The sequence below is a fragment of the Enhydra lutris genome, unplaced genomic scaffold (genome assembly GCF_002288905.1).
Source record: "Enhydra lutris kenyoni isolate GAN:26980312 unplaced genomic scaffold, ASM228890v2 scaffoldscaffold9, whole genome shotgun sequence".
NCBI lineage: Eukaryota > Metazoa > Chordata > Mammalia > Carnivora > Mustelidae > Enhydra > Enhydra lutris.
The window spans coordinates 42,707,785-42,723,381 of record NW_019154093.1 but is presented as its reverse complement, the minus strand read 5'-3'; the positions used below and the strand labels follow the sequence as shown (position 1 = coordinate 42,723,381).

The following is a 15,597-nucleotide window of genomic DNA, read 5'->3' as shown; positions in this document are numbered from 1 at the left end:
TTTCCACAGTTTGGCGACTGTGGCCATTGCTGCTATGAACATTGGGGTACAGGTGGCCCTTCTTTTCACTACATCTGTATCTTTAGGGTAAATACCCAGTAGTGCGATTGCAGGGTCATAGGGAAGCTCTATTTTTAATTTCTTAAGGAATCTCCACACTGTTTTCCAAAGTGGCTACACCAATTTGCATTCCCACCAACAGTGTAAGAGGGTTCCCCTTTCTCTGCATCCCCTCCAACACTTGCTTACTGTCTTGTTGATTTTGGCCATTCTAACTTGTGTAAGGTGGTATCTCAATGTGGTTTTGATTTGAATCTCCCTGATCACTAATGATGATGAACACTTTTTCATGTGTCTGTTAGCCATTTGTATGTCTTCTTTGGAGAAGTATCTGTTCATGTCTTCTGCCCATTTTTTTTTTTTTTAGATTTTTTATTTATTTATTTGTCAGAGAGAGAGAGAGCGAGAGAGACCAAGCACAGGCAGACAGAATGGCAGGCAGAGGCAGAGGGAGAAGCAGGCTCCCTGATGAGCAAGGAGCCCGATGTGGGACTCTATCCCAGGACGCTGGGATCATGACCTGAGCCGAAGGCAGCTGCTTAACCAACTGAGCCACCCAGGCGTCCCTTCTGCCCATTTTTTGATGTGATAATCTGTTTTGTGTGTGTTGAGTTTGAAGAGTTCTTTATAGATCTTGGATATCAGCCCTTTGTCTGTAGTGTCATTTGCAAGTATCTACTCCCATTGGGTGGGTTGCCTCGTTGTTTTGTTGACTGTTTCCTTTGCTGTGCAGAAGTTTTTGATCTTGATGAAGTCCCCAAAGTTCATTTTTTCTTTTGTTTCCTTTGCCTTTGGAGGCATATCTTGAAAGAAGTTTCTGTGGCCGATGTCAAAGAGGTTACTGCCTATGTTGTTCTCTAGGATTCTGATAGATTCCTGCCATACGTTGAGGTCCTTTATCCATTTTGAGTTTCTCTTTGTGTACGGTGTAAGATAATGTTCAAGTTTCATTCTTCTACACATAGCTGTCCAATTTTCCCAGCACCATTTATTGAAGAGACTGTCTTTTTTCCACTGTATATTTTTTCCTGCTTTGTCGAAGATTATTTGACCATAGAGTTGAGGGTCTGTATCTGGGCTCTCTACTCTGTTCCACTGGTCTGTGTGTCTGTTTTTGTGCCAGTACCATGCTATCTTGGTGATCACGGCTTTGTAGTAAAGCTTCAAATCAGACAATGTGATGTCCCCAGTTTTGTTTTTCTTTTTCGATGTTTCCTTAGCAATTTGGGGTCTCTTCTGGCATCTACTATTCCCAGTTACTTGTGTAGTCTGACCTAAAATTATTTTAAATTTACTCCTTTACCTAATGGACACTCAAACAATTATAAGTATAAAAATGTTTTACAACTGAGGTGATTGCTTTGCTAAATTAATTTCTAAACTGAAGTTTTATTTCATGTTCAGAAAATATAAGGATGATTATAGGACACTGTTAAAGGTTAGTGTGGACGTAATAAACATTCTAAGCGGAGGCAAAGTTCTAAGATCTCCACTGAGTAAATATCAACTTAAGATAATTAACAGAAGTGTTTTTATTATTCAGCTTTGCTAAATATACATAGAGGAAATGACAAAAAATAGACATAACATCAAATTATAAAGACTTGATTAATGAAAGTTTAAAGGCCAACTCTGTTTTCATTTTATGCCATCCTTCAAACGACTGTATCTTAGAAAGCTTATGAGATTATTATGTTCACTGGTTGATGAAGTTGTGACTTGTTAGATGTCTTAATGAGGCATTTATGGATGTAGATTTTCAATTCCATTCCCACTTATGAATGTTTGAGCATTAAGAAAGTTTAATCAGAAAACAATCCCTCATCCCCTCACGCACTTGTAGTAGCAATATTTGTTTAACGATTACAAAAAGATGTGTGTTTTGAATTTTAATCAATAATGGTCAAGAAAAAAGTGAAAGCAGAAGATCAATTTTTAAACATATTTTGATGGGATCACAAGGAAATTAATATAATGAGATAAGCCAACAATCTATTTATAGTCGTCAAATGTAGTTTGTTTCTCTATTGCAAATGCAATTGGTGTCCATTGTGGAAGTTTTAAAAAAAAAAACAGATAAAGCAAAAGAGGAAAACAGAATCACACAAAACTGTTTGTGATTACCACCCAGAGATAATGACCACTAATTTTTTTGCATATTTTTGTCTTGTTAAGCATTTATATAAATTTTATAAACACTTATAAGCATACTAACATGTTCTATAATCTACTTTTTACTGAATATATTATGAATGTGTCTTCATATAATTATTGTTCTAAAAAGTTCCCATCTTTTTTTTTAAATTTTTTAAATTTATTTTCAGCGTAATAGTATTCATTGATTTGCACCACACCAAATGCTCCATGCAAAATGTGCCCTCTCCAATACCCACCACCTGGTTCCCCCAACCTCCTAACTCCTCCCCTTCAGACCCCTCAGATTGTTTTTCAGAGTCCATAGTCTCTCATGGTTCACCTCCCCTTCCAATTTCCCTCAACTCCCTTTTCTTTATTTTAAGGAGTACGGTGTTTTAAATCCTTACAAATCTTTACTTCTTCTATATGAGTTTCCATGGTATAAATTACTAGAAAAGAAATTAGCTCAAAGAGCATACAATTTTCTAAGGCTCCTATCATCAATAATCAATGATTTTTATTATTAACAGTTTTGGTGACAGGTAGTGATCTTCTCTATTTAATGTGCATGCCTTTGGATACTAAAAACATCAGCTACTTATCATATATTTATTAGAAGGCATGAAGTTTTAAAAAAAATTTAATAGCTGAATTTCAGTAACCATCACAGTTATGAGAATGTTCGTTGTTTCAACAAATATTTTGAGCACCCCTACTCTGTATTTCTGTGTAGAAGGGACTCTAACCTAGTCTCAGAAGATTAAAGAGCATTCTAAACTGATACAGATTCCCTCTAAAATTAGTTGATAACTTTGGACTAATGTTCCAAGGCTGTTTGTTCTAAGCTAGATCTCTAGCACCTCTTCTATATAATACCTTTTATCCAGAATACCACATGTAATATGAGCAATGACTATGATCTGGCTCTCACTTTACTAGCAATTTATTTAGTGGTTTCCACCTACTGACAGGTTCTTGAAAGCAAGTTTAACAATAATGAATAACATAGTAAGACCAATTATGTCTGACCTTGTCCCATTTTAAACAAGAGACATTTATATAAGCATCACTAAACTCTGTATAAGAAAATGAGGTTTTATTTCCCCTTTACAAGTAGAAAATATAAACCACATCCAGTTAAAGCTTTTCTCTCAAGGTAGTGAAAACCCAAATGCAAATGGGATGGAAGAAGAGACTAACCATAGAGTATAGAGAAGCTTTTTAGATCCAAATATCATCTTATATGATCTAAGAAATTTGAAAGACATTATCAACATCATCCTATAATTTCTTAGGATATCAAGTAATTTGGTATATTTTATTTTTCAGCAAGTTTAAAATGTGCTAAAAAATAATAATCTCACAAAATTAATACTCCTTAATGATTGGATGCTGAAATTAAATTTTAAGGTAGATGTTAACCTCAAGTCATCCTTAAAGCTTTTTTGAGATTTGAAAAACTTGCATTAAGATTGAACACCTGAAAAAAACAAGTTCATGTAATTAAAAACTCACTTGCAGCTTCCTGTTAAATTTCTGATTTCAGAATAGTGGAATTCTTCAAGATACTCTTTTAACCTCATATTATCCTTGTAGAAATGGTAAGTACAAGTGGAAAGGATATAATTAACCCCCTCAAACACAAGTTCTTAGAGAATGTTTCTCACAAAATTACCAAATTCTCCACTAATAGTGAAGAGTGGAGGAATAAAGGTAAAATATATTTAACATATAAAATATAATATATAAAATATATTTAACATATTTAACTTTATTCTGATATAGCCCAAATTTTGAGTTTGCTGATGTATTAGTATCAATTCAGATGATTCAGATGATTAGTATCCATTCAGATGATCTGTCCAATTCAAGCCACACTCCGTAGGTGCCAAGTGTATCTCAGTGAAGCTTGGAGGGTGGCCCCAAAGTGCATTGTTCCGTAGTAAAGCCTCTAGGAAGTGAAGCAGTCTTTCTATTTCCTGGGACAGACTTCTGCAGGGAGAATTTGAGAGGTGACAGATGACTTTAATGTCATCATGCAGGTGCCAGCAGAACCACAGAGGAGCAGTGGTTCTAAACTGTGAGTTATAAATGCAGCCATGTTGTAGACAGATGTATCCAGGTGACACTAAGAACTTAAGAATGGGAGGTGATCATCCGACTGGAATTACAAGCAGTGGACAGTCTCTAAACTGACTCATTAAACACAAACGGATGATCTGTCAGAGAATAATGACTTTCAGGACTTTCATTCTCACTCTAATGCTTGATATTAATAACCTTTCAGAATGGTTGATATCAGTGGGGTTTCATCTGCTACAAAGAAAGAAAACCAGTAAATGAATCAGTTTCTGAATGAAGGTACAAAACTGTCCCTGAAAAGGAAGCAGAATGACAGTTCTTGGAGAATAAGAACTAGTGTGGAACTGAAGTATTTAACAAACAAAGCTCTCTTATGACCTCCTAATTTAATCTCATAGGGGTTGTGTGAGGTGGAGGAGGGAGGGAGAGAGAGGGGGAGGGGAAAAGAGATGGATTTATTTTACTGGAGACAGTAATGTCATAAGCTTAAGCTTGACCACAAAATTGAATCCCTGGAGAACATATTCACTATATAGGGCTCCTCCTCCCACAAAACCCTGACGTTTGAAACAGCACTTTGAATTTCGTAAGAGCCCGCTTAGGATACATTAGCCTGTCAGATGTAAGACGCATGTCTTACTGATCTTTCGTGGGATTGTATGTCTGTAGCATGCAAGGCTCTGTATCAAATGCTGCACAGAGGATGTTATGGTCTAGGCGAAAATTTCTATAAAGGTCCAGGTAGTAAATATTTTAGGTTGTATGGGCCAGATAGTTTCTACTGCAACTAATCAACTCAGCCCTTGTAGCACAAAAGTAGGCTTAGAAAAAGTATATATGAACGAGTATGGCTATTTTCCAAAAATCTTGATTTATGGAAGCTGAGATTTGAATTTTGTATAATTTGTATGGCACAAAATATTATTTTTTGGATATTTTTAATCATTAAAAATATAAAAAGCACTCTTAATTCACAAGCTATGTAAAACAGGTAGTAGGCCAGATTTGAGTTAATCTAACCCCCTGGTCTAAATTATAATAAATGGTAGATAGTTGCCTTGGGGATGTACAAACAAAATGTCGGTAAGTCTACAAAGATAAAAGGGATCTCTTCCAGTTGAAAACTTCATGAATGAGGTGATATTTGAACTGGTTTGAAGGATGAATTTTTTTTAAAAGATTTTATTTATTTATTTGGCAGAGAGAGAGAGAGAGAGAGAGCACAAGTAGGCAAAGCAGCAGGTAGATAGAGGGAGAAACAGACTCTGCTGAGCAGGATGCCCAAGGCAGGGCTGGATCCCAAGATCCTGAGGTCATGACCTGAGCTGAAGGCAGACGTTTAACAGACTGATTTACCAAGGCACACCTGAAGGATAGAATTTTAATTTAAACAAAGTTTACATGTAGGACACCTGGGTAGTTCAGATAGTTAAGCATCTGACTCTTGATTTCAGCTCAGGACATAATCTCAGGGTTGCGAAATCGAGCCCCACATGGACTCTGTGCTGGGCATGGAGACTGCTTAAGATTTTTCTCTCTTGGGGCGCCTGGGTGGCTCACTGGGTTGAAGCCTCTGCCTTCGGCTCAGGCCATGATCCTGGGGTCCTGGGATCGAGCCCCGCATCGGGCTCTCTGCTCAGCAGGGACCTTGCTTCCTCCTCTCTCTCTCTGCCTGCCTCTCTGCCTACTTGTAATCTCTGTCTGTCAAATAAAATAAATAAAATCTTTAAAAAAAATTGTGATATATACATACAATGGAGTAGTACACAGTCCTAAAAAATGAAGGGAATCCTATCATATGAAGAATGGGATTTTATAGATGGGTTGAAGAGCCACACAGGGGCACTTTTGTTGGTAAAATGGAGCATTGCTAATGGTTACTAAGTTACTAGGATACTAGGTTTAAACGCTGGCTGTTCCATGCAAATCAGAACATATAGGTTATTCCAGGAGGAAGAATCTAAAGGGGCCGTTTAACAGAGTGCCCTGAGTATAGTCAAAGGAGGCTGCATAGGTGTATTCAATGAATGAAAAATCCCGAGTTGGTTGAAGCACACTGAGAGGAATAATGGGAGAAAAAGCTAGAAAGATAGTCTGGGGCTTGAACTAGGATTGAACTTGTAGGTTCTTAAACATAAAGCTAAGACATTTGGAAATTATTAAGCAGGTGGAGGAGGGGCAGTGCTATTTTTTTTCAACAATAAAATGATATCACATATAACTGATAATCAGTGATCTACAGAATGAATCAGATCAGGCAGAGACTACATACAGGAGCCCAATTAGGAGACCATGGCACTAGTTTGAAGACAGGATAAGAGAATTTGGATTGAGTCCAGGCAGCAGGAATAGAAAGGAAGGGGTAGATGAAAGACACATCAGAGAGAAGTAGACAAGAGAACTTGTCAATTCAATACAAAAGATAAGCTAAGAAAGGAAAAGTCAAAGGAAACTCCCATGATTTAAGTTGCGTTTACTATACACATAGTATATTTGTGGGTTCCAGATAGGAAGGAAGGAGAAATCTACAAATGTATCTATACTCGGGATCCTATTCTTCATTTTTCAATTAGGAAAAATAGGATAAGATAGCAATGGAATTTCTGTAGTTTAACTTTTGAATATACTTTTGTATCAGAGTGGCTCGATCTGAATAGAGTTTTGAATAGCTTTCTGAATAAATGTGAATGTGAGCATTTTGTTTTGAAAAAGTTGGACTTTGATTTGGAAGGAGGGTGACAGAGAGGATTGGGGCATATTTATCTTTAACTATTCTTTCTTTCTGGGTCCTAGTGGGATGCAACCCATTTTTAACTTAGTACGGTAGCTTATAGTGCTTGCTTTGAAAGTGAAAATGAATGCACTTGAGAAAAAGGCACAATAATGACAGACCTCTAGGTAGAATATGATTCAGAATGATTTTCAGCCATGAGGTGGTATCACCCAGGTATTACAATAGCTGTCTTAAGAGTCTTAAAAATTATCCAAATTAAATTAAAAAAAAAAAAAACACCCCATTTCTGGTCTTGTGATTGACTTCAAGTTTCAAGACTGGAAATGATATATAAACTAAACAAACAGTAGAACATGTCAGTGAAATCATGAGCTGGTTCTTTGAGGAAAATAATAAATTTGATAAACACCTTGCCAGACTTATCAAAAAGAAATGAGAAAGGGCCCAAATAAATAAAATCACAAATGAGAGAGGAGAAATAATAACCAATAATGCAGAAATACAAACAATTATAAGAGGATATTATGAAAAATTAGATGCCAACAAATTGGACAATCTGGAAGAAATGGAATAATTCCCAGAAATACATAAACTACCAAAACTAAAACAGGAAGAAATGGAAAACTAGAACAGACCCATAAGCAACAAAGAAATTGAATCAGTAATCAAAAATCTTACAATTAACAAAAATCCAGGACCAGATGGGTTCCAGGAGAATTCTACCAAACATTTAAAGAATAATTAATATCTATTCTTCTCAAACTATCCAAAAAAATGAAATGGAAGGAAGACTTCCAAACTCATTCTATGAGGCCAACATTACCTTGATTCCAAAACCAGACAAAGACTCCATTAAAAAGAGAACTAGAGGCCAATATGCCTGGTTAACATGATATAAAAATTCTCAAAAAATGCTACTAAATAGAATCTAACAGTATATTAAAAGAATCATTCAGCACATTTGAGTGGGATTTATTCCTGGGCTGCAAGGTAGTTATATATTTGCAAATCAACATGATATAACACATTAATGAAAGAGAGGATAAGAACCATATGATCCTCTCAATAGATGCAGGAAAAGCATTTGACAAAGGACAACATCCACACATGATAAAAACCCTGAACAAAGTAGGGATAGAGAGAATATACCTTAATATCATAAAAGCCATATATGAAAAACCCACAGCTAGTATCATCTTCCATGGAGAAAAAATAAGAACATTTCCCCTAAGGTTAAGAAAAGACAGAATGTCTACTTTCAGCGTTGTTAACTAACGTCATCCTGGAAGTCCTTGACTTAGCAATCAGACAACAAAAAGAAATGAAAGACGTCAAAATCAGCAAGGAATAAGTCAGACTTTCATTATTTGCAAATAACATGATACTCTATATGGAAAACCCAGAAGACTCCACAAAAAATTGCTAGAACTGATACACAAATTCAGTAATGTTTCAGGATACAAAATTAACAGGCAGCAATCTGTTGCATTTCTGTACAACAATAATGAAACAGCAGAAAGAGAAATCAAAGAATTGATCCCATTTACAGTTGCACCAAAAACCATAAGACTTAGGAATAAACCTAACCGAAGAGGTAAAAGACCTGTACTCTGAAAAGTATAAAACACTGATGAAAGAAATTGAAGATGGGAAAAACATTCCATGCTCATGGATTGGAAAAACAAATATTGTTAAAATGTGTATGATACTGAAAGAAATGTATACCTTTAATGCAATCCCTACCAACATACCACCAGCATTTTAAAAGGAGCTCTAACAAACAATCCTAAAATTTTTATGGAACCAGAAAATACCCTGAAGAGCCGAAGTCGTCTTGAAAAAGAAAAGCAAACTGGAGGCATCAGGATTCTGGACTTTAAGCTCTATTACAAAGCTGTAGTCATCAAGACAGTATGTATGGTACTGGCACAAAAGCAGACCCATAGATCAATGGGACAGAACAGAAAACTCACAAATGAACCCACAACAATGTGGTCAACTAATATTTGACAAAGCAGGAAAGAATATCCAATGGAAGGGGGAAAAAAGCAATCTCTTCAACAAATCATGTTGGGAAAACTGGACAGCTACATGCAGGAGAATGAAACTGGAGGACCACTTTCCTATACTCTATACAGAAATAAATTCAAAATGGTGAAAGACCTGAATGTGAGACAGGAAACCATCAAAATCCTAGAGAAGAACACAGGCAGTAACTTCTTTGACATTGGCCATAGCAACTTCTTATTAGATACGTCTCTTGAGGCAAGAGAAACAAAAGCAAAAATGAACTATTGGGATTTTATCAAGATAAAAACCTTCTGCACAACAAAGGAAACAATCAACAAAACTAAAAGACAATCTACAGAATGGGAGAAGATATTATAAATGACATACCTAGTAAAAGGATTAGTTTGCAAACCCGTAAAGAGCTTATAAAACTCAACACCCAAAGAACAAATAATCCAGTTAAAAATGGGCAAAAGACATGAACAGTTACTTTTCTAAAGAAGAATCCAGATGGCTAACAGACACATGAAAATGTGCTCAACATCACTCATCATGAGAGAAAAACAAATCAAAACTACAATGAGATACAACCTCACGCCAGTCAGAATGGCTAAAATTAACAACACAAGAAACAGCAGGTATTGGCAAGGATGTGGAGAAAGGGAACCCTCTTACACTATTGTTGGGAATGCAAATAGGTACGACCATTCTGGAAAAATGTATGGAGGTTCCTGAAAAAATTAAAAATAGGACTAGTCTGTGTCCCTACAATTGCACTACTATGTATTTACCAAAAGGATACGAACATACGTTATTTGAAGGGATACATGCACCCTGATGTTCATAGCAGCATTTTCAACAGTAGCCAAATTATGGAACGATCCCAAATGCTCCTCAACTGACGAATGGATAAAGAAGAAATGGTATATATATATGTGTGTGTATGTGTGTATAACTCAACCATAAAAAGAATGAAATCTGGCCATTTGCAATGAGGTAGATGGAGCTACAGGGTACTATGCTAAGTGAAATAAGTCAATCAGTGAAAGACAAATACCATATGAGTTCACTCCTATGTGGAATTTAAAAAACAAAACAGATGAACATGGCGGGGAGGGGGAAAGAGGCAAATCAGAAAACAAACTCTTAACTATAGAGAACAAACTGAGAGTTACTGGAGGGGGGGGCTTGTAGGATGGGTTAAATGGGCTATGGGTATTAAGGAGGGCACTTGTGATGAGCACTGGGTTTTTATATGTATGTGATGAATCACTGAATTCTATATTGGAAACTACTACTGCACTGTATATTGACTAACTGGAATTTAAATAAAAACTCAAAGAAAAGTAAAATAACCTATTTCCCACAAAATAATTGGGATTGTGACAGATGCCCTGAAATCCAAAAGAAAGGGAAAATTAGATGCTACAGCTTGTAAAAATTTGAATTAAGCTTCTGCTTTGTCCCTGACTTACAAAATAGTGCTCAAGTTATATCTGATATTTTGTCCAAATTCAATTTTCCAATGGTTTCCTAACAGTAATATTTTTCTTTCTGGAGGGATTATGTCTGAGGAAAGGGAGAAAAACAGATGAATTAATGGGGAAAAATAGCAGGTAATTGTAATTAACTGAAAGCACACACACACATACACATCCCCCCCATTTCTTAAAAGATTTACTTATTTATTATTTGAGAGAAAGAGAGGGCATGTGGGGGGCGGTGTACATGGGGGTGCAGAGGGAGAGAGCTTCAAGTAGAGCCCCATTGAGTGCACAACCTGTGGGGCTGTATCTCACAACCCTGAGATCATGACCCGAGCTGAAACGAAGAATCCCACCCTTAAACCATCGTGCTACTCAGGCACCCTGCCCCCTATTTTTAAGAAGGGGTTTCTAAAAAACAAAGAGTGGTCCAGGTGAAAAAAAGGCGGGGGGTAGCTGGCTTTCTGATTTCAGGGCTGCTAGGTTGGTCTAGGGGTGCAGCTGGGGCCGTCAAGTGGCACTCATGAGGGGGAGGGCTCAGCTTGCATGTGGAAGGCCCTCACCAACTTCTAGTGCTCCTCAGAGGGAAAGTGAGCACGCCAAGTTGCTTCATGGAGAGCATGAGAGACCCAAGTTTCTTAACCCCATCTCCACATCAGGGCCAGGCCCTTTTCCTGGGGAGATGGTAATCCCCTTTTCCTGGGGAGAGTTAGAAGTCACTTCATGCCTGGCTATAAAGATGAATAAAGAGAAAGAGAATCTGGACCACTACCCTTTGGGAACACAGCACTAGTTTGGACCAGGACTCTGCACACAGACCAGAAAAGTATATGGGACCTTAAACTCACCTTCCTTACTTGTATCAAATGACAACCAGTTTACTGATCTTCCATCCCTTTGCTTTTGATGGGGGAAAATAAACTGGTCTGGCCAGAGGGTATGGTCTACTTTCTCCAAAGCAATGTACCAGAAAAGCAAAGCAGATTTGAATACATTATCCTCCCTGGTCCAAGAATATAATCCCCAAACACCTCAAAGTGTGAATTTTTGAGAAATGCTATCCCACCATGGTGGGAGACTGCTCGGGAGTAGTCCCTGGTGCTGTAGCCTATACCTGGCACCAGAAGAGAGACAGATAGATAGATAGAGAGAGAGAGAGAGAGAGGGAGAGAGAAACCATAGTGTAAAACCCCATATGGAACAAAAATTCCAGGTGATGACCATTCATCAGTGCTAGTAGCTGAGGAGTGAGGGTTTTAGTTTTAAAAAATTTCCTTTTGGGCTCTGCTGCTTTCTATGTGCCCTGTCCTTTGAGATTGGCAAGCTTTTTCCAGTCATTGCTAGTATATGTTTACCTCTCCTTGTGCTTGCTACATAATATTATAAATATATAACATTATAATACTATGTAACATTAGATTATTATAAATAAGAATTATATAATTATATAATATATAATTATATATAATTATATATAGTATACAATTATTGGTATAAACATATTATAGGTATAAACAAGTATATAATTATAGGATGCTGGCCAATGTGGTTCTTCTGGTCACACCTGATCTTCCTCTTCTTGGTGGTTCTGATTAAACAGAAGGGCTTTAACAACTTCAAAATTTCTAATTAAGGCACACCAGTGTTCTAGTTTTCTTTCCTTTAGTTCTTTACCTACAGACATTTCTTATTAGATTTCACCCTATTTAACTACTGCTGTCAATTTAACAACCTCCTGGTAGGATGAGAACCTGATGTTGAATAGGGTCTGTCAGAATGCATGTGAACCAGATACTCTCCTCTCCTCCAAGCAGGTTTTTGCTTTTCAATGATTGTTAACCAAAGAAAGCTAGAGCACCTGTTTTCTTCTTTTTATTATTATTATCATAATTCTTTAAGTGAAATTTAAAATTCCTGGGTTGAAATTGGATTTAAGCAAATGATAGTTTGTGGATTGAGCATGATAACTTTCTCCATGAATGATTCATTTCCTATTGTGGGATAGAGTAATCGGGATATGTGTGACATTTTAGATATGGTCAATTTGAGGCTTTACAGAAAACTGAAATAATATTAGAACTGCTAAATGAAAGGGTTAAGAATTGGAGATCTAGATATTTGTTCTACTTTACCCTCTCTCTACTTCTCTCTCATGGACCTTAAATAAGTCAACTCACCTTACTACCCCTAAAAACCTAAAGGTATTCTTAAGAAATTCACAAGGTATGTGAAAGCAGTAAAGGTATAGCTGGGCTTTATCAATGGAAGGTATTACTGTGTCTGTTACTGTACAGTTATTATTCATTATTATTCCTACTACCATCACAAAAAATAGTGCGTAACTTCAACCAGCCTGCGCTAAAACATTAGAGGATATACCCTTATGCTCTCAGGAACAAAGAAATTTTTGCTATGAAAATTCTCCTGTGCAACTTTTAATTCTGCCAAATAGTTTGATCTTTTTTCTTTACTAGTAAATTTTTCATTAAGTTTCAAATAGATAATTGTTGGATTATTTCTCACTTTAAGATACAGTTTTGGCCTTCCAGACCACTTAAAAGCTGAACAAGATATAATATTAGGATTAGGAAATTAATTGAAAGCCTTGTGTATCCCTGCTGGATTTTTTTTTTTAAAGATTCTATTTATTTATTTGACAGACAGAGATCACAAGTAGGCAGAAAGGCAGGCAGAGAGAGAGGAAGAAGCAGGCTCCCTGCTGAGCAGAGAGGCCGAGGTGGGGCTTGATCCCAGAACTCTGGGATCATGACCTGAGCTGAAGGCAGAGGCCCTAACCCACTGAGCCACCTAGGTGCCCAAAATTCAATACTTTTTTAAAAAAATATTTTATTTATTTGACACAGAGAGAGAAAGTTCATAAGTAGACAGAGAGGCAGGCAGAGAGAGAGGTGGAAGCAGGCTCCCTGCTGGATCTGAGCTTGATTTGTGATCCTTAGCAAATCAATGAGTCTCTATCAAGCCAGTTTTTCTTTAAACCAAGTCTGACAATATCTAGTTTATGGAATGGCTGGGAAAATTACAGTTTTGAGCCATTTCATTTTTTAATGCATTATATACATTATTGTGAGTTTGGTTGCTGTCGCGGCCGGCGCGACAAATCTACCAGGAACGTGAGGGTAAGAGGATGGTGAAAAGAAATTAAGAGACAAAGAGATGGGGGCAGGAGGAGCACTGAGAAGGATGTCCAACAGTGCTAAGTTTATTCAAAGCATTAGGCCATATATATAGTGATATTACATCTGTGTCTAGTTAAACAACCACAAGTTCCTCGTGATGCCAAATGGCTGATGCCAGTACAAATACAGCAAACCTGAAAGTAATTTATGGGCTGTACTAGGGCAGCAAGGACCAGCAACGAACTTTTGACCCCAACCGAATTGTTCTCATTTGTTTAGCAAGCGTGTGGGAAGTCACGTAGGCAAGCGCACAACACATAGCACAGACCCTTTCTCGGTGCTACTCGACTTTTCCCGTCCTAAACCTTTAGTTAGGTTATTCGGACTTTAAAGGAGGCACAAGTCAGGGCCTGGTTTGGTCCTCGTCTCAGGGCCTGGTTTGGTCCTCGTCTCAAGCCTTATTGCAGCCTCCCACAAGTTGCAAATCTACCCCTGTAGAAGTTTATGTAGTCAGTCCTTTACTTAATGAATAGTACCCTTTTTTTAAGAGAAGGAGAGAGGTGGGGGAGGGGCAGAGAGAGAGAGGGAGAGAGATAATCTTAAGAAGGTTCCATGCCCAGCCCGGGCTTTGATCTCACAACCTGAGATTATGGCCTGAGCAGAAATCAAGAGTTGATTGCTTAACTGACAGAATCATATAGGTGCCCCAATAAGTAGTACCCTATCAATGTGTATGTAGAAAGATAATGGAGGGGGGAGGGAGAAATGGAAACTGGCTTTTTTTTTTTTTTTAACTATACCTTACAGTGGGGAGGCACAATGAGGAAAACCATAAAATCAAATAAATTACCACTTCAAATAAAAAAAACTTACTTGATATTGCTGGACTTGTCTCTAAAAACATCATACAAATAAAGAACCAAAAGAAAATAAATACTAAGAATTCTGAGGGAGTTCCTTTAATCATGGAACTGTGACCGTTCCATCGCTGCCAAATCTCTGATTACAGGAATACATCTGATATACCTTTTGGAAATACTGGATATGAAATGGCATAATTACTATTACTACTTTTTCCCCTTTCCTATATTTGTTTACTAGGTAAGATGTTATTTTGGGCCTCTTTTAATTCTGTATTCCTTTTTGTCTTTAGGAATTGTACAGATGTCCTGTGCTGCATCATCTTCGTACTCTTTATCATTGCCTACATTCTTTTAGGACTCGTGGGTGAGTAAATACAGGTATAGAAGAGATTTAAAATTTGCTAATGGAATAACAACTAAGTCAATGTCACATTTTTAATATTAATCATTTTCTTCCCCAAACCTTGTTATTATTGATTATTGTCTCTTCTGGAATGACTGTGCCTCACAGGTACTCATTGGGTAGCAGACTCAAACAATAATAAACAAAAAGTAGTTTATTCAAAGGCAAGTCCATATTACTTAAGTACCTACAATTATAAAGAAGGAAGAAAAATATCTTACGGTTTTGGGGCACCTGGGTGACTCAGTTGGTTAAGTGTCTGCTTTCAGCTTGGGTCATGATACAGGGTCCTATGATCAAGGCCCCACTCAGTGGGGAGCTTGTTTCTCCCTCTCCTGCTCTCTCAAATAGATAAATAAAATCTTTAAAAAACCCCAAAACTTTGGTTTCTTTTTAATCATTTTTACTCATGAAATTCTCTTAAGCAGCTAATTATGTTCACGTTGCTATTTACTAGTATGCACTAAGGTCTAGATTAGTTTAGGTAATATATAAACTTTTTTTATAAGCAAAATAATTATTAAGAATTTCACCACATTGTATATATACAATGGAATATTATATAGCCATCAAACCCCCGAAATCTTGACATTTGCAATGACGTGAATGGAAATAGAGGGTATTATGCTAAGCGCAATAAGTCAATCAGAGAGGGACGATTAACATATGTCCTCACTGATTTGAGGAA

The 15,597-nt window shown here is 37.0% G+C and overlaps 1 protein-coding gene across 1 annotated transcript in view; it reads left to right on the top strand.

Moving 5' to 3' along the window:
• LOC111142902 (solute carrier family 44 member 5) overlaps positions 1-15,597 on the top strand; it is a 163,867-nt gene that overhangs the window by 24,170 nt on the left and 124,100 nt on the right. Inside the window, exon 2 of the mRNA XM_022496286.1 lies at positions 14,797-14,870. Within this exon, the coding sequence (XP_022351994.1) occupies positions 14,797-14,870 (74 nt within the window). The remainder of the gene's footprint in view (positions 1-14,796; positions 14,871-15,597) is intronic.